The 26,530-nt window shown below is 41.6% G+C and overlaps 1 protein-coding gene across 2 annotated transcripts in view; it reads right to left on the bottom strand.

The window, feature by feature from the left end:
- LOC108442885 (astrotactin-2) overlaps positions 1 to 26,530 on the bottom strand; it is a 759,455-nt gene that overhangs the window by 36,926 nt on the left and 695,999 nt on the right. For both annotated transcript variants that reach the window (XM_037533175.1, XM_037533174.1), the window contains exon 20: positions 10,359 to 10,500. In XM_037533175.1, coding sequence (XP_037389072.1) covers positions 10,359 to 10,500 — 142 coding nt within the window. The remainder of the gene's footprint in view (positions 1 to 10,358; positions 10,501 to 26,530) is intronic.

A 26,530-nucleotide genomic window follows, 5' to 3' on the forward strand; every position in this document is an offset into this window, starting at 1 on the left:
ACATTTATAAAAATGTAGAAACTGGGATTAAATCCACCTGGATTAGTGACACAGTGAAATAAAGCAATAAAATGCAGACGATGAGGCATAACATTATAACAACACACACTAACACACCACCACCACGTCAGTGTTCCTGCAGTGCTGAGAATGATCCACCACCCAAATAGTACCTGCTCTGTGAGGGTCCATGGGGGTCCTGACCACTGAAGAACAGGGTAACAGAGTATCAGAGAAACAGATGGACTACAGTCTGTAACTGTAGAACTACAAAGACCAGCTATACAGTAAGTGGAGCTGATAAACTGGACAATGAGCGCAGAAACGAGGAGGTGGTCATAATGTTATGCCTGATTGGTGTGTGAGTTTGAGGTATCGGTCAGTCTAGAGTGTCCAATCCATTTTTACAGCTTTACGTTATCTACTGCTACTGATACAATACCGATACCACTGTGAATAAACGTTAAAATAATTGAACTGAAACAAATCCTACTTAAAATTTGAAATTTTATGATGCACTAAATCATAAATGTTCCCAACAGACTTATTCCCCCTACCAGTGTAGGTCAATGAGGTGCAATCACACTTACTGTTTATTATTTCATGAGGCCAATAGCATAAATATTGCATAGTAGTACTACCAACCAAAACATGTAGTCTGTACTCCAGAAACCGGCTGTCAGAAAAGACCAAAGCACCAGAATGTCCACCCGTGTACTGATTTACGGTCCTGCAAATAGTTCAAAAGCCGTTTGTTTTTTCGTTCTGCTACACTAGAAGCACACTGTGACCATGTCATGAATTTGTTCATAAAAACAGGGAAAGGTGATAAAAATTAAAAGCCCAGAAGAGAACCAAACAGAAATAAAACCAAAACCCACACGGTCTTCAGAAACATCTCCGAAGCCAGCACGACATGTTCTTAACCATCTGTTTGTCTTCCCTTTCCCCCCCCTGTGTGTTTTATTCTTAACCTTATTTTAGGAAGGGAGGATATGGTTAGATGCGACACTTTAGAGGGTCAAACCGTTCGAAAGTACATTCTGTGGTCTTGTTCCCAACGGCCTTTTTAGAGCTTCCATAAGCTAAATTATTACCTGTCAAGTTCTTCTCATAAATGGGCTAAACTTGAAGTATCTGACCTAATCAATGGGAAAAAAAGATGCTGAAGATTTATGAATGAGGTCTGAATTATGGGAAGGGTTCCAAACAAAGAAACGCTTCTTTTCTTTTTTCCTATAAAAAACCTCAGCATCTTTCCTGGTTTAACCCCATACATTCCTTGGTGTGTTAGGCTTATTATTCAGTAATAACATGAAAAACAATGCAAACAGCCTGTATTATTTACAAGCTAGAAAAGAGAGGAATGGAAACCAGGGGCAGCACTTGGCCATTTAGCTAAGTAATCTCAGAAGTCAGGATGGTGGGTTTGTTAGGTGTTTAAGCCTGGTAGGAAGTCTGTTGGTAACATTTATGATGTAGTGTATCATAAAATCTCAATTATGATTTGATTCAGTTCGATTATTTTTACGTTATTCAAAAGTAGTGATTCACAGTCACAGTCGTGAGTTGGAGGTTATCCATCCCTGTGACCGGAAGGTCGCCGGTTTGATCCCCCAAGCCTACAGTATGTGACTTAGGTGCCCTTGAGCAAGACACCTAACCCCCAACTGCTCCCTGGGCGCTGCGGATAGGGCTGCCCACCACTACAGGCAAGTGTGCTGACTAGTGTGTATGTGGTGTTTCACTGCACAGATGGGTTACATGCGGAGGTGAAATTTCCCTGTGACCCTAATAAGGGTCATTTTATCTTAACTGACACATCGTTTTGTGAGCTTCTCAACGCAACTGAGCCTTATATTTAGGCATTTAGTAAAAACAGCAGAAAACTCTCTAATGTGCACCTTAATTTCCCCCTGACTCTAAAACAGTGTTTAGACCCAGGAGGAGGGTCTAATTGCAGCACCGTATGAGGTGATGGGATGTGTCTGCATCACAGGAACGCCCCTCACATGACATCAGAGTCAGGTTAGCTTCGGAGGAAAAACCATAGTAACATTCCCGAGTAAATGGGACAGCATGGAAAAGATGCAGAAGATTAATAAGGTTAAGATTTACAAGTGTTTTCGTTATAGACTGTGTCTGTAAGTTTACTGTTACTTTAACATTTTAGGACGTCCTCCAAATTTGGAGAAAACAAGCACAATGTTGCTCGACAGTCAACATTATCAAAGTTATGTTGTGCAAGCTGGCACAGCCACAGTAACCCCCAACGAATAAAGACCATCACAACTATTAAGATTAAAACCGAATAGTTTTAGTAGGAACAGGCTTGATGGTTACTTTTAAAGACCATGCCTTTCCTTGTGAAGACTTAGAAATGTATGTGGAATCAGTCACTAGGCCATCTGTTAAACCATAAGGATCCTTATCAACCCAACAAGAAAATCTCCATTTTTCAGTTTTTGACATAATTTCAAAGGACCTGTTGCCCTTTACATTGCGTGTAAATTTCATGATGAATGGAGCAAAAGAAACGGCCCAAAATGACTTGGAAAGATGTCTGGTTCCCTTGACTTGCATTGAAACTACAGCATGTTTTTTCTTTCTCCTGTAAAGTTCCAATTTTGGAGATACGAGGTTTTCTTCCGACAACAGCGAATGATATGCATTTAGACTGTAAGCGCAAAAAAGATTAATCCGATTTCAAAGCGCCGTAACCATGAGGTGCCTAGGAACCAATCACAGTCCAACTGTAAGAGGGGCTCATAGAGTTTCTGACTATCAGTGGAAGACGGCTCCCTTCAGTCTGAGAGGAGATGAGGCCCCTGAGCAGAAAGAGTTCTGTGCTCTCCACTTCAATAAGAGTGAATCCATCATAACAGTGCAACGTGGTTTTCATCAGCAGTGAAGCTCCAACAGCTCAGAGCGTTCGGCGTTGGGTCCACAGCACTGGATGATCTCCAAAATCGCACTGAAAGAGCCACGAGTGCAGTGACCCCCGACATGCTCAATCCAGTACAGGATGAGTTTGACTGTGGCTTTGATGTTGTCTGTACAGCTGGAGGAGGTTGTAAAATTAAATAAACGTTAAGCTCATTTAAAGTTCACTGCATTGATCGGTAATGAATTACAAGTGAAACAACATTTTGAAATCAGATGAATCTTTTCGAATCACCCTGTACATGAATATTTCTTTTAAATACCAAATACTCATTAAGTAAACACGTAGAAACAATGCTAGAATTTAGAAAGAGTAACGTCTTTGCAAATACTTGTTTATTTTCACCACTGAGTCACATCCACCAATGAGAGAAGCGAGAGACATATCGGTCAATGACAGCAAAGCTGGCATTTCCAATGAGGGTGTCCTTGTTTTATGGAAACTCTTTTTATTGCAGTTGGACTCTACTGACCCTCAGGGGTATGCTGAATGACAGTGGGGGTACATCATAAAATTCCAACATTAATCTGCATTTTATTTCATTTAATAGCTAGCTGGACAGTTTCCAGTATATGGCAAACATGTGCTCTAATGGTTCTATATTATATCACACAACTTCTAGTTGTCTAATATAGACCCATTCTAGTTCTATATTATATTAGACAACATATATTATATGTTGGTCCTACCAACCTACTGTGTAATTACACATGTATGTTTTGCCTCTTGTAATTACACAAGCATATCTTTTTGATACATGAGATCAGAAGTTTTTTTTTTCACATATTACTGTAGAATAACTGTGTTATAACAAGGTAACTAATCACATCACATGAATTGCCATTCTATAATTACCACTCAGTAACTGCACTGTACCTATATAACAACTGAAGTTGCTACACATGTGTAATTACATAAGGTGTGCTGCTGTAATCCACCTGTAACAGTGACTAAATCATTAGTAGTTACATTGTTGTTGCATATGTTGTTCACATGTAATGACACAGTTATTAGAGACACTTAATATAAAGTGGGACCAAACTGTTTTACTGTGTGCGTGAATGGAGTGAGTATTCTTTATTAAGTGCTGTTAAGGCCTGTATCACTGTTAATTATGTACTTGAGTTAGTTTAACTTTCACAGACATGGTTTAGACTGCCGTCGTAGTGAGTTATTAGTTTGTAAGGTTGATGCTGCATTTGTTGACATATTTCTAGCCTTGTTTCATGTTTGTAGTGCTGTTAAATTCTGAGAGGATTATGTTACTGTGATATATATATGATCTGTGGCTCGGGGTAATGAATACTTTGTTCCTCCCTGTTCATTTTACAGCCGTATGCTCTCTCACACACACACACACACACACACACACACACACACACACACACACACACACACAGTATCATATCAACGCTGCAGCCTTTATGACTACAGATGCCTCCCTGTGCTCTGATAGAAGCTCCACAATGACCCACACCGAGAATGAGGTAGTACAGAAATGTCCCTAACATTATTGATGGATTAAGTATTATTCATTTTAAGGTAAACATAAACAACATGTCTGTGGTTGAGCATCATAAACAATGTACTTGCATAAGTAAGTAAATATACCCTGAGTATACCCTACTATATAGTAGTATATACTACTATATAAGTTTTAAGTGAAACTTTTTTAATCCCACAAACGGGGAAATTCCACCTCCGCATTTAACCCATCCATGACGTGAAACAACACACACTAGTGAGCACACACACTAGGGGGCAGTGAGCACACTTGCCCAGAGCGGTGGGCAGCCCTATCCACGGTGCCCAGGGAGCAATTGGGGTTAGGTGTCTTGCTCAAGGACACCTCAGTCATGGACCGTTGGTGCTGGGGATCGAACCAGCAACCTTCCGGTCACAGGGCCGGTTCCCTAACCTCCAGCCCACGACTGCCCCAACTAGGACTAGACTGCAATTCTAGTAATTGTCTTTGGGATCATTTGTATACCTTAAATGAGACTTAAAGAGCATTCACATTTCCATAGGAAAGGGACATGGCTGTACCTTTTCATAACTTTAAGATTCAATATAGAAAAACAAATGCCTGGAGTCAAGACGGAGAATATGGGATCAATATAACTTTTAAAAGGGTTTAATTTACAAACTTAAATGTACAAGTAGCAAAAACGGGATACACAGCAGGAAGTTTCATGTCTCGTAAGTGCTAAGGGACTGTTTGGGAACGCCTGGCCTAAAAAGTTAACCAGCCAAGATTGGTTTGTTGTCTGAACACTAACATAGGTGGCAAATAACTGTAATAAATATAAATAAGTTTATATTTACCAGTTAAGCCATATTAAACTGTTAAGTAATCTCAAATGATCTGAAATGCTTCTTAGCTTTGGAAAAAGAAAAAAAAGAGGGGTGTTGCATTGCTAAGGACAACAGCCAACAGCCAACTCGAAGCCTGAATTCTATCTGCACTTGTGGCCAAATTGTTCATTGTTTATTGTGTGTCAGACACCACATACGCACATCATTAAAAGAGACCAACTAACAACCTAGCAGCTTTAGGCAAACATTTGGTGATTTGGTATGCGGTTTTGCTCTCGGTTTTATTGGAATAAGAGTTTCCCACCAATAAAATAGGCCAAAACTAATAGATGCCAGCTAGCTAATACACTATACCCATTCCTTTGTGCTCTGATCATGGTGTACATGAACCATGTGAACATACAGGTCAGGTGAATGACTGCCTGCTCTGAGAAAACTATTGCCTCACATAGACATGGCAGTATAAGCTTCAACTAGTTGGAAGCTGCACTAGCTTTGCAGCAAAACTAAAGAAGCAAACTTCAGGTAACAAACTATCAGGGTTCATTTAGTTCTATAAGACCTGCCACCCCACCATTTCATGTTCATGTCATGCAGGGCCAAAAGCCACAAAGCAAGTCTATTTGCGATTGCTTAACAACTCAAAACAGTTTGAGGCTTAGGGATGCAGCACATTGTTAATGACTTGTTAGTTATATTAGCCTTGTAGCACTAGTGCAAAACTAAAGAAACACGCATCTGACACTCAACTATCACATTATGTTAGGAGCATTTAAGTCTATATGACCAGCTGCCTCAGCAGTGGGATGAAACGTCTCACATCAATGCCAGTAATCGTGAGAAGTGGGAAGAATTCCCGGTGGATCGGTATCGCATCAGATTCAGTGTGACTGTGTGAATCTGGCAAAGGTATCATTCAATCTGGCACTGGCTGACGCAATAGGCAGTGCTCTACCGAGTTTGTTACATTTGTTTCAAACCGTCAATTTTCAAAATGCGTCAATTTTTGAATTTGAAGGTAAAAGATGTAACTGGGGATGTTTCAAAGTAAGTTCACTGGACAGAAGATTAGACATTTGTGAGTGAGACGTACCTAATAGTGTGTTATACTTGCACGAGCATGAATAACAGCTGCAATTTGACTTGGCATCGACTGGACAAGTTCCTGGATGTAGGTGACACCAATGTTCAGCCACTCTTGCATCAAAGAATCGAGCGGTACAGCCAGATTTTGTGGATGCCTTCCCTGGCGATGCCTTTCCCCACAATTTTTCAAGAGGATTCAAATCTGGGGATTTTGTGGGCCAGCCCAGATATGTGAATGCTCCTGAACTTTCATCACGCCAATCATACACATTTGCAGCCCTGTGAACGCCTTTCTGCCAGTCATTAACTTTTCCAACGCATTTTCCATGGAATGAAGACATTCACTGCACTGTACCACCTCTTCTCAATCTATGAATTGTTGCACATGCCGCAGATATTTGTAGCCTGATCATCTGTGTAACGCCACCTGCAGGAGCCTGAAGTTACTACCACCTTAAACACGCAAGGTGACTTTAAATTGTTATTTTGTATCAGTTCACAGAAAAAAAAGTATAACATGATATGTTGTTTCTGCAAATTTGTCACGTGCAATGCTCTTTTACTACAAAAGCTAGCATAGGCTCTGTGAACATGTATATGCAGACAAAACATCACTTCAATGCATCGAATCATTACAGGCAAGACATAAATGGACTAAAAACATGCTTCATGCCCACTGCGGCAGTATGCTTTAGCCTCGGATGATTAGGCTTAGGCTTTTAACTTTGCTGTGTTGTTTTTCCTCATTTAGCATATCTCAGTGGTCTGATTGAACTGTCTTCTTTGGGTTTGTCCACCATAATAGTAAACTATGTTTTTGGCTTTTAAAAATTAGATTTAGGTTTTTAGGTTCATTGTGCTTTTTTCCCCATCTTTGTACATCTCAGCTATCTGATTTTAACTTTATAGTGAAGGGTGCTGCAGCGTTGGTTGTGTTTATGTGATTCCAGCTTTTCGATTGCAATTGATTTGCATCAGGGCGGAAGGGTTCATATATGTAAGTTGATAACTGCAATGCCATTAGAAATAACTTAAAGAGTACCCGAGGTACTAATATTGCGGAGCATCAGCACATTTTGAAACTGTATCTACAAAATTCTACCTACGCCACTTTGCGTGAGTGTGCAAAGTTTGAGGTGGACTGGTCTGCATCACATAACTCCTGGTCTGAGAACAGTCCACTGTTGATATATGTTAACTGACTGACATGTCAGTTGAGGAAGCGTTGAATCTGATGATACATAATATTTGATGAGAACATGATCACGTAAGACGCAAACGCCTGCAAAAGCAGAAGGCCTGAGACGCTGGCCTAAAAGAGCTTTATTGATCGTGAAGAGTATCTTGTACATAAGACCCAAAAGTCAATGGTTGTAGCTACAGGCCAGGCATTAAACTCACGAAGAAAGCAAAGATGATACTTCTCAAGCTTCTCTTGCTGTCCATGTCCTTGGCCTGGTCTTGTCAGCATGTAGGAATTCGCAGGGAGCTGTCATTTTTGAAAGTCTCGTCACAGTACAAAAGTGAGATGCTTGCGTTTAAACATAGCGGACCAAAACAATAGACCAGTCAATGTCTCCAGCCTCCTCGACCAAAACCCATTCCCCCTCTGATCTGCCTAATTCACCGTGACCATGTTATCCCCCATTGCAAAACCCAGTGCTGCCGAGACCACAATATGTTCATGTTAATAAAAGCCAGCTGTAGCTCTCCTTGCTGAAGGAGAGAAAGGAAGAAAGCACTGCTCCAAACAAATAACATGGCCGCCATGAGTGAGAACGCTCCAAACAGGATGTGGCCGCCACCCCCACCAGAGCAAATATTTTGCCGAGTCACACTTGCTTAGGATGAGGGCGGAGAGACACAGACATAACAGACCTTTCCTTTTCGTTCTGCCTTTTCTTTTTTTTTTTTGTGTTCAGTCTTTTCATTACTTTGCTGTTGCCTTTGCAGAGGCCATTAGCCGTAAATCCCAGCCAGTCATGCAATGGCACATGTAAATACCCAACAATTACGCAATCTTCAGTCTAGCTTCTGAATCGGTCACCGCAGCCTGTCACTTTAGGAGTCGACACAGTCCGACTTGTTTATTTGGGCTCCCTCGCCAGGGCTTAACATTTCTGTGGTGAAGTGTATAGTCTTCACGATGACCAGTTTATTCGCACAGTAAAAACACGAATCACTTAATGACTTGTAAAGCTCTCCAGCCGCACAGACTTTACTATGTGTGGTTTGTGAGCACTGCTGTTGTTGATCAGACCTCTGGTGCTGTACCTAAAACTGGCCTGTCACTTACTTCATTGCAGGGATTTTCAAAAGAGAAACTGATCTTTCTGAAAGTCAAGCTCTGAAAGTCTAACCCTAATTACATAGTACATTTGGCAGAGCTGGTTGTTTTACTATTGGAAGTTTGTAAATGCGACTTACAGCCATTGTTTGCTGGGTTTTCAATAGAAACCCCAATTTACCACAAGTCTAACTCGGAGAGTCTCTCTGTAGACTGACTATTGACTAGCATTAACATTTTCTAGCTTCTACCATTCTTTGCTGGAGTTTCAATGGAGAAAACTTCATCTACATATCTGATCTATCGCTATTTGCCCATTGGTAGTGCTAGATATACTGCAAGATATACTAGCACCAACAACAAATTTTTTTCTTGAGGTTTCGGTCACACTTTATTGTGATGGTCCCCTATAGATGCTCTACAGATACTTAAATCATTGACAAGCCTTTTGGTGATGTTCAGTTTATTGTCAACCACATTATGGTTAAAGTTAGGAGTGGAGGTAGGTTCAACCTTGAAGTTAAGGTTAGGGTTAGGGTTAGGAGTGGGGATAGATTTAATAGTCTTTCACACTGAACTTGTATTTCCGTTGCAATGTAATAGATATTTCATTGAATGTTACTTATAAACAGAGTGTGCCTTTAGAAAGCATCTACGGTGGATCATGCCAATAACACTCAACTTAAAGTTCAATTGCATTTAACAGATCTACAGTGGACCATCCAAATAAAGTGTTACTGAGTTTCCAACAGAGAAACTCTGAAAGTGTCTTTGTAACTAGATGCAAAACAGATTAGCATTAGCTGTTCACCTGACAGCCACTCTATAGTGCACAGCAAGTTTATTCGTTTTTGTGATTATGCGTATTATATTATACTTTGCTTCTACAGAAGACGAACACCTCAACATGAGGACACGTTTTTAAGAACATGACTAAAAAAGCTGAGACAGCCCAGATTCCTTACTAACTAGGCTAATTTAGCTGATGTAAGCACGGACTAGAAACAGTGAAAAGTCTGGTTCCGTGACAAACATTGGCGCATTCTCTGCTGGCGATAAAAGACCAGTGGTAACATTGATCAGAGTCATTATCATCTAGAAATACACCACCTAGCTGTAGTTCGCTGGCTTATTAGCTCATCTGAGACACCCTCTCTTACTCATCTGACAAGAAAGATTAGATTTCTTCTGGCTAGTTTTAAACTTGTATGCTACATAGTCTGTAAAATGTATACTTCTTCCTGCTGCCAAATTCTTGGCAACACCAGCGATGGCACCTAAAAAGGTAAAGCTACAACTTTAATGCCATTAATCATTTTTTATGCATTTTCCTTCCACACTGTTAATCCGTTCATCAACCTTTAGCTGATATATTGATAGAGTTGACTGCTACAGAAAACGTTTGGCGAGGCGTATTAGCTTTAGCATGTTACATCCGCGGTTGCTGTGTAACTGTGTAGGAATACACACAAATTCTCAAAGCATATCGTTGCTGTCAAAACAAAACCTCGTATCTCCATTCATGCCATTTTTCAGTTTTTGACTTTGCCTGTTACTCTTTACATTGTATATCAATCTCATGACAAATGGACCAAAAGAAACAACCCAAAATTACTTGGAAAAAAAAAAAACATACATTAGAAATACAGTTAAGTTACCGTTTTGGAGATACGAGTTTTTCTTCTGACAGCAGCGGTATATGACTGTACAGAGGCATGGCCTTACTTGTAGAGGCTGTCAGGCTCCAGGCACTTGAAGATCAGTGAGTAGATAACTGTGTGAGGATGTTCTCCACTTCTTCTTCCTGGCACCACACATGAGGAACCCAAGCCTGAGAACAAGTCGTCCACCAGACTCAGCACCTCTCCTGATGATCAGAGACAAAAAATGTGAGTGAGAAAAACAAGGCCTGTAGGAAAACACTTTAATAATCCCGGGCTGGAAATTTAAAACTGACATAGTGAGTCTTACATCAGCTGTTCTTGTTGTAATTTCGGCCTTCATTTTTCTATTAGAGCTAATCAGCAAAGAGCAGCTGACTCAGCGAATCTCCTATGTTTATACAAAAGTCTTCTAGGAAAATACTTTTATTTCATTTTACTACAATTTTTTTTTTTCTTCTTCTTCATTTCTTTGAGGAGAAACATTACATTGCAGTTGGCACCCGTGTGTCTCGTAAACACAAGCTGACCACATGACTTCTCTGAAGACTGCATACTGGAAAGTTATGATACACTAACAAAACAGTTCCCAGCACTACCCAAGAGGTGGACAATTTAAAAAAGAAAGTGAGCAGCAAAACATCTTGATTTTAGCGACCTTCCTGTAAACGAACATACCTCTCAGACCCGATTCGTTTTGCTGATGGGTGCCAAAATACATATCAATATAACACGATGTGTCTAGGTTGTATGGAACGGGGGGGCAGTTAAAAATGGCTTGCAGAAGGGAGGTCTAGGAAAAAAGGAGGGGTCTGAATGAATGAAGGATTTAGCCACTTTCCCAGAAAGCAGACTGTATATAAGGAAAACTTCCCCCTCACATTCTGACACCTCGAGAGCGCCCAAGCCAAAATCTCTTTTCCTAAGGTCCCAAAACCCCTCGCCTTCTCTCTGGGGTCCACCACGTCTCAAGAACTTCTGTATATTTTACGAACTTGACGTTAATTAAATAGAAAACAATGGAATGGTAACTCCACTTTGGACCACAAAGAGACCCATGTTGAATAATTTGAATGATGGAATGCCTTGAATTCATGCATAGTTTCCTCTCTTCCAAGAAATCCAAACATCTTATGTTCTATATGATACAATATTTCATCCACACTCCCCTTGAAGCTGACAATGAAAACAAAGTATGGTAAATATTCCTACACTCCATACGCTATATTTAATGCAAAATTAGCCAAGGGGTTACAGGAGGCTACAATGAGAGACATTGTACCCCGCTACAACCCTTGTGGGGTGCAGGGGAGTGTGAACGTGTACATTCATGTGTATTTACACGCTATTGTCTAATTAATTGTTTCAAAATAATCAAAATGAAATGCGTGACTAATTGAACATAGTCAGTTGTAATCACACTTAAAAAGTGTTATAATCTTTTTTTTTTTTGCCTTGAAAGAAAAATGACATCAAAGTCAACTTTTGGATAAGTAGTAGTAGTGGTCATTCTTACACATGTTTAGCTCAAGCATAAGACTGTTTTGTCTATCGCTATTGTGGGAACAAAACCTCGTATCTCCATAATGGTAAATTTACAGGAGGAGGAAAAACCTACTTTACTTTTAATGTAAGTCAATGGAACCAGACGTTTTTCCAAGTCATTTTGGGTCGTTTCTGTTGGTCCATTTTTAATGAAATTTGCATACAATGTAAAGAACAATAAATATTTTCAAATTATGTCAAAAACTGAAAAATGACAAAAATGGAGATACAAGTTTTTTTTTCCCCCGACAAACAGCAATATGCAAAACGATATGTGAAAACAATGTACTTGGTGAAACAGCCTGTGAAACCTGGTCACTGTCTGACCATAGAACAATGCTTGTCTGGACACTTTTGGGCGGCAGACCCAGTGGGACTGAACCATACTGACACTACTCAAAATACCATGCCACCACCACATCATACTACCTGGTCTAGAACTAGAACTAGAAACTAACCAGTGATGAATAGGGCACAGCAGTGGCCATGCTACTCCTGGAGATCCACTTTCCTGCAGAGTTTAGTACCAACCTGCATCTAACCAATCAAGGACTTCTGGAAAAGTCAATCATAGTGGAAGACTATGTTTCAACCTACAGACCACAGGAAGGCAGATTTTCAGGATTGGGGTTGGTGACCACTGGGGTAGAAGGTAGCTGACAAACTTCATGATGGCCAGCAGTTTGCAATCGTAACATGGTCACTGAGTGGATGTTTATCAAGTGACTTACGAAGACCTTCAGCTCACACGTTGGAAAGGGTTTCCATCTCTGAATGTTCCTATGGATGAGGGCTTTAAGAAGAAGATGGATCTCCGACAGAAGCCACATTGTCTTGGCAGACAAAAAAAAAGTCCCTTCGTCTTTGATGTAGTCCAGGCCGTCCGCTGTTAGGCCTCTGCGTTGTGTAAACACTGCTGTTATGATTTTACCGTCCGTGTGGCCTTGGCCTGAATAGCGTGGGGGCTCTGGGAGAATTTATGGAACATATCTGCCGTTACGTCTCGTTTGTTTGCTTTTTTTGCACCCGCGCGCCCAGAAGCGGGGGCCGCCTGGTTCGTGTTAAATGTTAATTGCTCTGCAAAGTGTTCAAAGATACAGTACTGCTCAGGCTGTGGAATCACACATACACACACACACACATCCTCCGTGCGCTCCATGATGATCTAAGCGACACTTTTATGAGTTTTTCCCTCCTACTTTTGAGTTAACCCTTTAAACTGCACGCTCATTATCCAGCAACTATGGGTTATTCAGTAACTACAATAGACACTCTTGGAACTAAACTGCTGATGACACAGCAATATATATAGTGAAGTAAAGCCATTTGGCCACCATAATCATAATCCCTCCTGCTGTAAAATAAATGCTTGTCTATAAATGCAATGTCAATATACAGCCAGAAATTCATATTAAAAAATGCAGCAATATCCACTAATATAATATAGTCTAGCTACACCAATCAGGCGTAACATCATGACCACCTCCTCGTTTCTACGCTCATTGTCCACTTTATCAGCTCCACTTACTGTATAGCTGGTCTTTGTAGTTCTACAGTTACAGACTGTAGTCCATCTGTTTCTCTGATACTCTGTTACCCTGTTCTTCAGTGGTCAGGACCCCCATGGACCCTCACAGAGCAGGTACTATTTGGGTGGTGGATCATTCTCAGCACGGCAGTAACACTGAAGTGGTGGTGGTGTGTAAGTGTGTGTTGTGCTGGTACGAGTGGATCAGACAGAGCAGTGCTGCTGGAGTTTTTAAACACCTCAGTGTCACTGCTGGACTGAGAACAGTCCACCAACCAAAATATCCAGCCGGCATCGTCCTGTGACCACTGATGAAGGACTAGAGGACGACCAACACAAACTGTGCAGCAGCAGATGAGCTGTCGTCTCTGACTTTACATCTACAAGGTGGACCGACAAGGTAGGAGCGTCTAATAGAGTGGACAGTGAGTGGACACAGTGTTTAGATGCTTCAGCAGCGCTGCTGTGTCTGATCCACTTGTGGAGCTGATAAAATGGACAATGAGTGTAGAAACAAGGAGGTGGTCTTAATGCCTGATCAATGTAAGTGGTTCATTGTTTCTTAGGAATAGATATATTTACTTGTATATATATAACCACACTCATCTTAGCATTAATATACAGCTGTGTGCAAAAGTTTGGGCATCCCTTGTCAACGGACATGTTTTGATGCAGCAAACAATAAAAAATAAAAATAAAAAAATCTATGCATGTAAATACAGTTACGTTATATTTCATTCATTTAAAAAATAGAAAACATAATAGCAACTGTGGCACATACAAAGTTTGGATAGCTCACTAAGTCAGTACTTTCCAACACCCCATTTGGCAAACATCACAGCTTACAAATGCTTTTGTAGCCATCTTCATCTTCATCTTAAGAATTTCCACCGACTCTTCCTTGTAGAACTCCTCAAGTTCTGTGAAACTCTTGGGCCGTCTTGCATACACAGCATGTTTAAGATCTGCGCACAGATTTTCAATGATATTCATGGAAATGTGAGGACCATTCCAAAAGCTTCAGCTCGCATTTCCCGAACTACCGTATGGTGGATGTTGAGGTATGTTTTGGGTGACTGTACTGCTGTGGAAGCCAACTTCTTTACAGCTTCTGTTTCTTGACTGACTGTGTTGCCTCTAGAATTTGCTGATATTCAGTGGAATCCATTCTTCCATCTATGCCATGTTTCTGGTGCCACTGGTTGTTATATAACCCAAAAGCACAGAAGATCCACCACATGCTTAACAGTCAGCAAGGTGTGCCTTTCATCAAATGCTCCTCCTCTTTGTCTCCAAACATACCTTTGGTGGCTGTAGCCAATGTAGATGTTTTGCATATTTCAGACATTGACTTTTGTGATGAGGTTTCATGTATAAATATATATATATAGATTATGTGCATTAGTGTGTCACAGCAGAATTGTGCACCACCCCTCTTGTGTCCACTAAATCTTACTGTCCCCTTTGTAAGAATGAGATTTAGTTTAGCAAGCTCTTGACTGACAGCAGATTGATCAGATAAATCAGGGGCTAAGAAGCGCTTTCTATAATGTTCAGAGTATATTTGCAGCCAAAAGGGCCTGGGTTCGATCTCCAGCTAGGTGACCAGGGTCCTTTCTGTGAGGAGTTTGTACATTCTGTCCGTGTCTGTATGACTTTCCTCCCACAGTTCAAAAACATGCATTCAGGCCAACTGGACATGCTAAATTACCTCTAGGTGTGAATGTGTCTGTCTGTCTGCCCTGCGATGGACTGGAGACCTGGCCAGGGTGTTTCCTGCTTTCCGCCCAATGACCACTAGGATAGGCTCCAGCACCCCCCCCCCCGCCCCCCCCGCACCCCCCCGCTCCAAGCGCCCCAGAAGCATAAGCGGTTTAGAAAATGTGTGTGTATGCCTCCCAAGGCTCAAATGCCCCACTTATGTCCAGCTGCCATAAGTAATATTGTATTTAGTGTGGAAAAGTGAATGTAGACTCAGCTTGATTGTAATGTAATAGACCAATTCCCACAGAGGGAATTATAGCTCTATTTAAAATTAGCATTAACAACAGAAAAACAAAAGCTTTTCAACAGAAAAATACATTAGATTGAGAAAGATCAGATGTTTTTTCTTTGCAGAAAAAAATAAATAAATAAAAGAAAGAAATATATTAGATTCAGAAATCTTAAAAATAAAGATCTTAAAAAAACAGTGGGGGGTGGGGGGGTGGGGGGGGGTGTAGGCAAGGTTTCTCTGCAGTTCTTTTCCTCATGCGATTAGTAGTGACAGGAGGTCAAGGGGCGATTCGGACTGAATATTGATATGACACTGCCTGCTCCTCCGCCAGTCTTCCTCTCATTGGCACAAGCACGTGTGGAATGCAGCCGCGGAGCCAGAATCTGGCAGCTTCCTGACAGCTCCGTGAGGAGAGAGGCCATGCCGAAGGGAGGAGGAGAAACGCAAAGACTTCGGACGAGAAAGGAGGAGGAGTAGAAGGAGAAGAATGTGTGTGCATGTGGGGGGAAAAAGGAGCGGGTGGGGGGAAAAAGGAGCGGGTTGGGGGGGGGGGGGGGGCTTTGGGGTGGTGGTGGGGGGGACAGGAGCCGAAAAAAATTCAGTTTGAAGTTTTATGTTTCTGGATGTGGTTTGGATCGAGTCGGATATCTTTGTATGTTTTGATAATCAGAATAAATCAGCAGGCTGATCCATGACTGGGAAGACGGGAACGGACCGTTCGTGAGGGCCCCATCCAGGGGTGTGCTAGTAATTATCGTATAATCCAGATACGCTAAAAGGGGAAAGAGACTAAAATCAAGTCAACAAACCTCGATTGAGAATCTGCATTCATGTCCAAAAACGGTGACCCAAACCGTGCTGCTCGGTACTTTACCTCCCAGGCCAACTAAAAAACAAGCGCAGCAAAAAATCGAATGTACACCATTTACATCTTACAGCAAATATATTTGTTCAGTTTTGGTCTTTGCTTCTTCGGGTTTGCCAAATATATCAAGTCATGAAAGCTCATGCTTCCCCCATTAGCATAGGGGCTTCCTTCTGAGGTCAAAGCCTGAATTTTGTCCAGTTTTATCCGACTCCTTGAGATCACTTAACGGCTTAATGTACTTTGTAGCCATGCATGATATACACCAATCAGGCATAACGTTATGACCACCTCGCTGTTTCTATGCTTATTGTCCATTTAATCAGCTCCACTTAATATATAGGTGCACTTCGTAGTTCTACAATTACAAACCATTTATTCAAACTCAATAAACAGAAATACATGTATAATTGAACGATATCGTATGACTCTGGAAATGCAATATTATTTTATCCGCCCTCCGTTCAATTTTTCGTAAACTTGCTGACTAATCGTTGTTGTCTCTGGGGTCGACATGGCAACAAGAACTAGAACTTTTTGTCACATGTCAAAAAGATGTGTTTGTCCTATATTAAAACTTGAATGGTGTTAGCATCTCCCCAAGTAGCTCAGTTGGGACGACAACCAAGCACCCAAGCTGTACATGGAAGCTCTCAAAGCTTCAGCTCCTGCATAAGGGAGTGAAATTCTCCTATTTTTTGCTCCTTTTGCTTCTCAAATTGGAAACGTTTCCACCTAAATGTCACTGTTTGCCTGGCTTTTGAAGAGCAAAGGACATCTGCACTTGAAGACGCTGTTCAACTGCAGTGCGTCTGGTCTGTATAGGTTTGATCATCAATTTTTGATCACAGTTATCAACGATTATGTTAAAACTGTGTACATTCCATTGCTCTAACACAAGCTTTCCTTCATGTGCCGTCTATAATGGGCAGTTTGATGCTGAATAGTTAAATGTTCTTTATGTAACCTGTACCTATTTAGGATACTGTGCCATCCATCCAGCACTGCATTCGGATCTAAAGACTGTGGTATGCATCGCCTGCCCAGGGTGAAGAAACCTCTTGACTTTCGCAGCAGCCACTCTTCCGTTCAGTGCACACGCTTCACACGAGTCCCTTAAGGCTGTGTGCATCCTCATAAAAGTTGCATGGGTTTTACAGCCACACGTCTTGCATGCATGTGTGCGAGTGTGTGTTGGAGTGACAGCATCATGTATGCTGAATCAAGAGGCCGTCAACCCCTTTGGCACATGCCACCCTCCAGATGGTGACGACTGCAGTGCTCTGCCGTGTCCACAGTGACTCCTCTCACTGGATTTGTACAGAGGTCATCACCCACCTTACATGTCATGTTATTACCTCTGTATGCAAACTGGTCTGTTTTACATTGCCATATAAAGTCCACAGAACAGGGATACTAATAGATGGGTCTTGTTCACAAAGACCTGCAAATACATAATACTCCCCTCATTTTTGACTGAAAGCAGCCAAGACTTCTAGTTTTACACTGGAGCTATTGAGCTAATCTATGTCATATAAAAAAAAAAAAATAGCTGAGTAGCCATCTTGAAGTCCTCAATTTGCCCATGTGTTTGTCCATTTTTAGCCATGTACCTCTAATTCAAAAGTACACAGGCAAACATCAACTTGCACCACCAAAAACGTTTTGACTGATGATTATATTTTGGGTAAGAGGAAAAAAATCATGTAACTTTGATTTTAATTCCAAGATATTTTAATTCCAATACCCATGGCTTCTTTTCTGAACTGTATTCCTGCTTTCTGTGTCGGTCTCCTGTGCTTTGTTTCCTTGCCTGAATAATCACTTTCACTCTTAGTTCCCCTCGCTCTGCCTCTACCACTGGCCATGTGCTGTGCCCCGGCTCACCCCGGCCCGGCCCAGCTACAGACTGGCAAGGTCCTGCTTTACCTCACCTCACCCCTCTCAGCTAACACCTTCCTTCTGCCAGTAGCCAGAGAGAGAGAGTACCCCACACAGAGAGGCCTGCCTGTCTGCTTTCATTCATATAGGCTGGAGAAGAGAAGAGAAGAGAAGAGAAGAGAAGAGAAGAGAAGAGAAGAGAAGAGAAGAGAAGAGATCTGAAAAAGAAAAGGGATAAACGGAGAAGATAAGGGGAGAGAAGAGAAGAGAAGAGAAGAGAAGAGAAGAGAAGAGAAGAGAAGAGAAAAGAAAAGATCTGAAAAAGAAAAGGGATGAACGGAGAAGATAAGGGGAGAGAAGAGAAATTTGGAAGAGAACAGAATCTGGAAAAGATAAGTTATAAGAAGAGAAGAGAGGAGAAGAGAAGAGAGAGGAAAGGAGAAGAGAAGAGAGGAGAAGAGAGGAGAAGAGAAAAGAAGAGAGGAGCAATCTGGAAAAGATAAGTTATAAGAAGAGAAGAGAAGAGAGGAGAAGAGAAGTGAAGAGAAGAGAAGAGAGAGGAGAGGAGAAGAGAGGAGAAGAGAGGAGAAGAGAAGAGAGGAAAGGAGAAGAGAAGAGAGGAGAAGAGAAAAGAAGAGAGGAGCAATCTGGAAAAGATAAGTTATAAGAAGAGAAGAGAAGAGAAGAGAAGAGAAGAGAAGAGAAGAGAAGAGAAGAGAAAAGAAGAGAGGGGAAATCTGGAAAAGATAAGTTATAAGAAGAGAAGAGAGGAGAAGAGAAGAGAAGAGAGAGGAAATGAGAAGAGAAGAGAGGAGAAGAGAAAAGAAGAGAGGAGAAATCTGGAAAAGATAAGTTATAAGAAGAGAAGAGAAGAGCATAGAAGAGAAGAGATAAGAAAAGAAGAGAAGAGAAATCTGGAAAAGATAAGATATAAGAAGAACAGGAGAAGAGAAGAGAGGAGAAGAGACGAGTGGACAGGAGAAGAGAGGAGAAGAGAAGAGAAGAGAGGAGCAATCTGGAAAAGATAAGTTATAAGAAGAGAAGAGAAGAGAAGAGAAGAGAAGAGAAGAGAAGAGAAGAGAAGAGAAGAGAAGACAGGAGAAATCTGGAAAAGATAAGTTATAAGAAGAGAAGAGAAGAGAAGAGAGAAGAGAGGAGAAGAGAAGAGAGAAGAGCCCCACCACAAGGAGCGATGCACACTAACTCCTGCACCTCTGCAGTGAGGATAGAGAGACGAATGTTTTTGTAAGCTTGACAAAAATGGATGTGGAGCCGGTGTTGCGTCAGTCAGTGGTGGTTGTGAGCAGTGCAAGGCAAGCAGACTGAAGGGCTCCTACATTTGCTGCGAAAAAGAAGAAGAAGAAGAAAAAAACAGGCTCTGAATTTCACTCCATCACCAGAAACCATGTGTCACATTGCTCTGTATCATTATTACTGAATCAGTAGAGCACCAAAAATACGCAGTGACCCTTTTTATGACCTTCGGTCATTTCCAGCAGTCAAAATTTGAGGACAGAAGACCAAGGCTTAGCTAAATTACACATTTCTGAATTTAACACATTCTAAAAAGCTAAAAAAGGGAGGGTCTTCTAAGCCTTCAAAGAAAAAAATATCATTTTTATTTAATGTGATAACCATGCTAGCTCTAACTAGTTTGCACTGAAGTCCCTGTGTTACTGAACAATAAACCTTAGTAAAGCCTGGGATTTTAAAGGGTCAATTCTTAAAACACCCAATTGAAAATTATCCAAACAGATTTTTTTTTCTATGTAGGCAGTTGGAGCCAAGCGAGCTCATCCATTGGTTAGGACTTCAGGAACAGGACTGAAGACCTTATACTTGAGATTAACTACCCACATAATTAGAAACTCACAGAGGAATCAACCAATCACATTTTGCTTTTCAATGTGTGGGACTAATTAGGCCTTTCAGAGGTCCTACATATGCCAACTGACTGCAAATGTGAGCTGTAGCCTAAACAGGTTTAGGTCAGTTGTTAGAAACTGAAAGCAATTGTATGCCAGGGCTGCTGACTAAGTCGCTGTAAAACTGTTACAAGATAAAATATATGTAAATATCTGTTGCAAGCTTCAAATAAACCAAGAACTATATTTTACATGCCCTTGTTTAATCTAGAAGGGGCAGAAAAATGTTCATATGAATCACCGTTACTTATCACAAACACAGTACCAGAATATCCAAAGGGTCGCTAGCAGAAATTTGCATGATCATAGAGGTGCTTCTTTCCTTTATTTTGACCAAATTTGGACATTTATGGCCTGAACTGAAGGCTTAGCACAGAGGGGTGCTAAGGGGTTTCACATGACTATGAAGGGGGAGGCAGTCATGGGCTGGTGGTTAGGTAACCAGCCCTGTGCTCAACTTCCCCACTAGCCAGGATTCTTTCCATCACCCAATCCTGCTAGAGATTTTTCCTCTTCATCACACACTTATGGATAGTTCTGGCATCGCTGGGGCTCAAACTCACAACCTCCTGTTGGGGTAACGACTTAATCCAGTGCACACTCAGGAACATGTGCATGAAGCATCTCAGACTCCGTGTCTTTAGGTGTTTAATACACTGGAGATATATTTGTGGGAGCAGAGATTAGGAAACCAGCCTTGTGACCAGAAGGTTACCGGTTCAATCTCCTAAGCCAACAAACTGAAGTACCCTTGAGCAAGGCACCTAAGCCCCCTACTGCTCCCCAGACAGGGCTGCCCACCGCTCAGAGCAAGTGTGCTCCCTGCCCCTTGTATGTATGTCCACTAGTGTGCATGTGGTGTTTCACTGCATGGATGGGTTAAATGCAGAGGTGAAATTTCCCCGCTGTGGGACTAATAAGGGTCACTAAATCTTTATGAACAAGATATTGGTCATAAAGCTAAAACAGGCCAGTAAAAGCTGCAAATGCTTGTCATTTAAGAACAACCCTGTACCACATGAATGCTTAAAAAGCTTATTTGTTAAGAGAACCGACTAAACGATGCTGCCAACCTGGCTACTGTATCCGTTTTACACGACAGGCTCACCTAGTTCCTGATCACTGCTTATCTTCGTCTTTCCTGGAGTGTCATATCTGCACAAGCTGCCATTTCCTGCCATCTTCAGGGATGCGGGAAAGCACATGAAATCAGAGAAGGACTCACTTCTTTTCCTTGGAGAGCTCTTGCATGAACTAGACAGCCTCTATGCTATGAACTCCACTAGGGATTCCCACTGCCATGGTGAATGGCTCGCCTATGTGTTTTGATGTCTGTCCAAAGGGGAGGTTTCAGCTGTCAAGTGTTTCCACATTTGCTCAGAAACCAAGGCTAGCATCGGACCAGCTGAACGTATCATGACCTCAACCCAAGGCTCCATATGAATATCATTGTAATTGGACTAAACATGCTTAATTAAACAAGCTAGACAGTTTCCTTGGGAGTGTCATACCACCATTCAGGGCAACAAAACACAAACAAACATTTGGTCCCAATAAGTGCAACATCTGTTAGAAACATCGCTCTTGCCCTCTCAAGAAACCCATGTTTTGAAAGGCATAGAATCAGCTTAACCCTTCGTAGCCTTAGAAGTGCGATTAGTTGAAGGGAAGAATGGGAACAATCCTAATATCTCAGGAGGCACTCGATCCTGGTCTTACAGAGATATGCCTGAGCTTTTTGATGGGGTTCTGCACGGTTGCCTGCTACCTGTCAGCCTGGCCTGTCAATATGAACGAGAACCACGTGCAGCTGGAGGAGATTAGCAGAGAAATTCTATTACCAGGGAGGCGTATTGCGTGATCTGGAGTTAACGCAGCGATTAAAACCTCATGGCAAATGGGAGGTGACCTCTCAACAGCATAAGCAGAGAAGGAACAAATCATAGGCCATATTTCGGGAGAAGAGAAAGAGACAAACTCAAGACTCTTATTCTCTTAACCTCACTTCTCCTCTGTGCTTTGGAACATAGACATCTGGCCAACAGGGAAAACGGCTTGACTCCTATACATCTTACTTACTGTCAGTGCCTCAAGGAAGAGGGAAAAATCTGTACACAAGCAGAAGTGCTGTTACTTCAGCGTGTCTTTACCTGAGGGAATACACCTCTTATGAAATTCAGAATGAGTAAAGAATAAAACTGAAATCCAAAGGGCTGTAGTTATGTCTTTATTATACTTTAACAGCCAAGTGTTGCCAGTTATTTTCTTTGTCCACATGTATCCAGATATTTTTGCAAACATACTTGTTTCCTACTTTTTAAAGAAAACTTTCAATATGCCAGCCCAGTTTTTTGAAATACCTCAAAAAATATGTCATATGCCACAATAAAAGCATTGGGATCATGCATATGGCACAAAACGTAGATGCAAAGCTAAAGCAGAGACTGTCTCACAAAGTAAAAGTAATTATGTCGCAAACACAACAGGCTCATTCAAGTTAATATAGGCCAGTAGACTTCCGTGATTCGATCTCTCACAGATTCAAAATCGGATTTCTGCTAGAAAATAAAAGCTGTACAGTTTGATGCCATAAGGCTGTTTACATTGCCGTTGCTATGTCACTGTCTCTGAAACATCCACACATTCCTGATCAGGCAGAAAGGTTGAGTGTAAATCACACAATAGATTGAGAATGAAAGAGTAAAGCTAAATTCAGTTGTACATTTACGGCATAAGGACTCTTATAGTATAGTGTAGGGTGTTTGCCCAGGTGGGGCACTGAACCCCAGTCTTCAGCATAGAAGGTAGAGGTGTTATCCACTACACTATACCCATTTGTTTATAACCACAGTTATAAACAAGTTACCAACCCCCAAATCCCAGAGCAGACAGAAACAGCCATCAGCTTTATTTCAGACAAAGCACTGCAGGCTCAATAAATGAAAGCAGCAAAAAAAGCAGCATTTTACACATCCGCACAAAAACACTGAAAACAAGTTTTCAAGCAAATCAGTTTTCAATAACCAAAAAATGGATGGACACCATAAAACAAATTTCAAACCTAGCTACATGATAGACGAGTGTGACATCATCAGAACAGAGGAAAAACTTGCATTAGAGATTTTATGGTTATAGCACTGAGCTGTGGATGCCCATTGGAACTGACATCTATGAGTAGATTATTAGTGTAAAAGCAGCAAAATAAAAAGTGAAATGCTGAATGCATTCTGCTTTGGGATGAAACTGAAAGACCCATGTAAAACTCAGTAAAACAAACCTGGGATGTAATAACGCATCGTGAAATTGTTCTAGCATCTTAGACATCGCTGCTGTGGGAAGAAAACCTTGCATCTCCATTGATGTTGTTTTTCAGTTTTTGACAACATTTTAAAATGCCTGTTGTCCTTTACATTATGTGCAAATTTAAAACCAAAAGAAATGACCCAAAATGATGTGGAAAGAATTCTGGTTCCATTGACTTACGTTAAAAGTAAAGCGTGTTTTTTCCTTCTCCTGTAAAGTCACCGTTTTGGAGAAACGAGGTTTTCTCCCGACATCCGATAACATGATTGGAGTCATAATTTTTCGTCATTTAAATTTTGTTCAAAATATAGCGAGAATGCCGAATCGAGAACCCAGTATCATGACTTGAATCGAATCACGGGATGAGGATGACAGTACCGTTAAACTCATGCTAGCATTGGTCCACTTTATCCATATTCAATCTTAAATTGGGAAGGGATTCCGCCCGATGACCGCTGGGATAGGCTCCAGCACCCCCCCCCCTTAAGGAGCAGTGGCTTAGAAAATGGATGGATGGATGGATGGATGGATGGATGGATGGATGGATGGATGGATGGATGGATGGATGGATGGATGGATGGATGGGAAGGGATTCAAGTCATGATACCGAAGACATTCAAATCAGAACCAATAACTGCAAGATCCAGTGAGTCATCATGGTGTTTACCCGGTCACCAAAGCAAGCTCTCGGACATAAAGTCTATTTTTTAGACACAAAACTGCGTAGAGCTGATGTGCGCTTCTCTAAGTGTTTGCCATAAGGCAATCGGATCTACTCCCCTGCCAGACAAATGTCTGGGTCGATGACTGAGTCACTTCAGGGTTCATATGATTCCTTCATTTAGTTCTGTTACTACTGATTGCCCAAAACAAAACACAAGCTGAAAAAGCACAGAAAAGTTATGCTAAACCACAACACGTTACAACTTGCTTTCGCTTTATTGTAATTAACTTTGGCAAGTTTAGCACTGCTCTCCATCTCTTAAATTCTCTAAGACTTTTGTCAGCAACATTTTTTGTTCAGAAATTAGATGCCATAATAAAAATAAACAGATGTTAATTTTTTCAATTCAACTTTTTAAATGGGAATTTGTTCTTAACTCGCCAGCCTGGTTAGATATAACTAAATAAACAGCAGTAAAGCAATTCAGACCCATCTTAAGACATTTTCAATAGCTAAACCTCTGCTTCTGTCAGATACAGGGCACATGGAAGAAGCTCGCATAAAGCATTTCAGCACTGGCCAATATCTGATAAGGATGTTGATCAGATGTGTAGTTGCACACATTTAATGTTAAATGTTAGTCTACCTTTGTAAATGAATTGGAAAAGTTCCCATTGAAATGACTGCTATATCACTTTGTGTGCCTGAGTTAGTGTGAGTTACGCTGGGAGGAGTGGATCAGACACACCAGTGCTGCTGGAATTTTCAACACTCCACTAACTGTCCACTCTAATTAGTCCTACCTACCTTGTTAATTAACCTTGTAGATGTCAATCATCCTCTAGGAGTTCAACACAGGAGTGGTCAGAGGACGCTGCCCACAAGACGGCTGTTGGCTGTTGGCTCCAGCAGTGACACTGAAGTGTTTAAAAACTCCAGCAGCACTGCTGTGTCTGATCCACTCAGACCAGCGCAACACACACTAACACACCACCACTACGTCAGGGTCACTGCATTGCTAAGAATGATGCACCACCCAAATAATACCTGCTCTGTGGTGGTCTTGCTGGGGTCCTGACCATTGAGGAGGTGAAAGGGGCCTAACAAAGTGTCAGAGAAACAGATGGACTACAGTCTGTAACTGCGGAAGATCTATAATATTGCATGGCACTTCTGCCATGAGAAGAATGGGACGACCAAAAACAAGCTGGTCATGATGAATGAGTTTGCGAGAAGCGTTCCCTTGAAAAATGTGTTGTACCTTTCAGAGCGAAGATTAAGTTCATGTGCTTCTCGTACACTTATATTACACATGACTTAATCATTTTTCACATGGTGATTTGTTTTGGACCAGTCTCAGAATAATGCATCTGCAAAATGATTCAGTAACTGACTGCAAGTATGCAGAAGAGTCGGCATGGAGCGTTTACCGATCCGGAACTGTGAGAATCACCAAATCCTTCATCAAACTGTGGCGTAGGGTCAGACATCGGTATGAATTCGGCAATGCAAGTTTGTTAGCTCTTTGTGTTTGTATTTAGAAGAAATGTGACAATTTGAGATACTGGAGTGATGGAGACCAAGTGGTATTCTCTTGTGATGTGAACTGAAGAGATTACAATAAGATTATATAATAAGATCTCATAAGATTATGAGTTTCTGATGGGAGCTTCGGATGGGAGTTTGTCAAAGGCACTGCGGCTAGGCACAAACACAAGCCTATCTGCCACCGTCATTGCTTCTTCAGGTTGTGGAACTCCATGAACTCCCTACCCCCCACTTTTGCTGAATGGTGGCGGTCTGATAAAAGCACTGACTTGGGACTTCCAGTTTCAGCTTTTATTGGCCTTCAGGGTCTATTCCCACTTCTGCCTGGGAAAAGAGCTGTGTTTACAGTAAAGCATCTGGACTTGACATTACAGTCTCTCCTCCACTGGCAGAGCTAATCCTGCTACTCAAGCTACAGGAGCAGAAGCCACCCCCCCCCCTCCAGTTTGATTCATCTGGAGTGAAGCTTCAGGCTTGGACACAGGAGAGACCTCCAGGTCCTGCCTGAGGCAGAGAGTCACAGGCAAGGATAGAAGTCCAGAGAAATCAACCGAGGCTGCAAGCGGCGCAGTGAAGGCCAGTTGTGAGCCCTGGGGCCTGGATGGGACATCTGTTTATGCAATCCAATCAATATTGATCAGCTTCACAGGGGCCTCATGGGGGCCGGCAGATGGAGGAAGCTGTCGAATATGAGCTCAGTGGTTGAACTCGGGTGTTTAAGAGCCTGGAACACCCTTAAGAATTCAGTCTTCCGAACTTTCAACTTGTGCAGCGTTAAATTCCTACAGAGAGATTGATTTCACTAGCGGTACGCAGGACGGAATACGAAGGTTTTTCCTTTCTTCACATCACACCTGGACAACTTGGGATTCCAAGTACAGAGTGAGCTGTTTCTATCTACATTTGTCTTGGCCAGATGGAGAAAGATGCTTTGGCCTCAGTGAACTTCCTACACGAGATCCATCACGCGACCTGTTTGTG

This window comes from Pygocentrus nattereri, chromosome 23 (genome assembly GCF_015220715.1).
Source record: "Pygocentrus nattereri isolate fPygNat1 chromosome 23, fPygNat1.pri, whole genome shotgun sequence".
In the NCBI taxonomy this organism is placed as follows: Eukaryota; Metazoa; Chordata; class Actinopteri; order Characiformes; family Serrasalmidae; genus Pygocentrus; species Pygocentrus nattereri.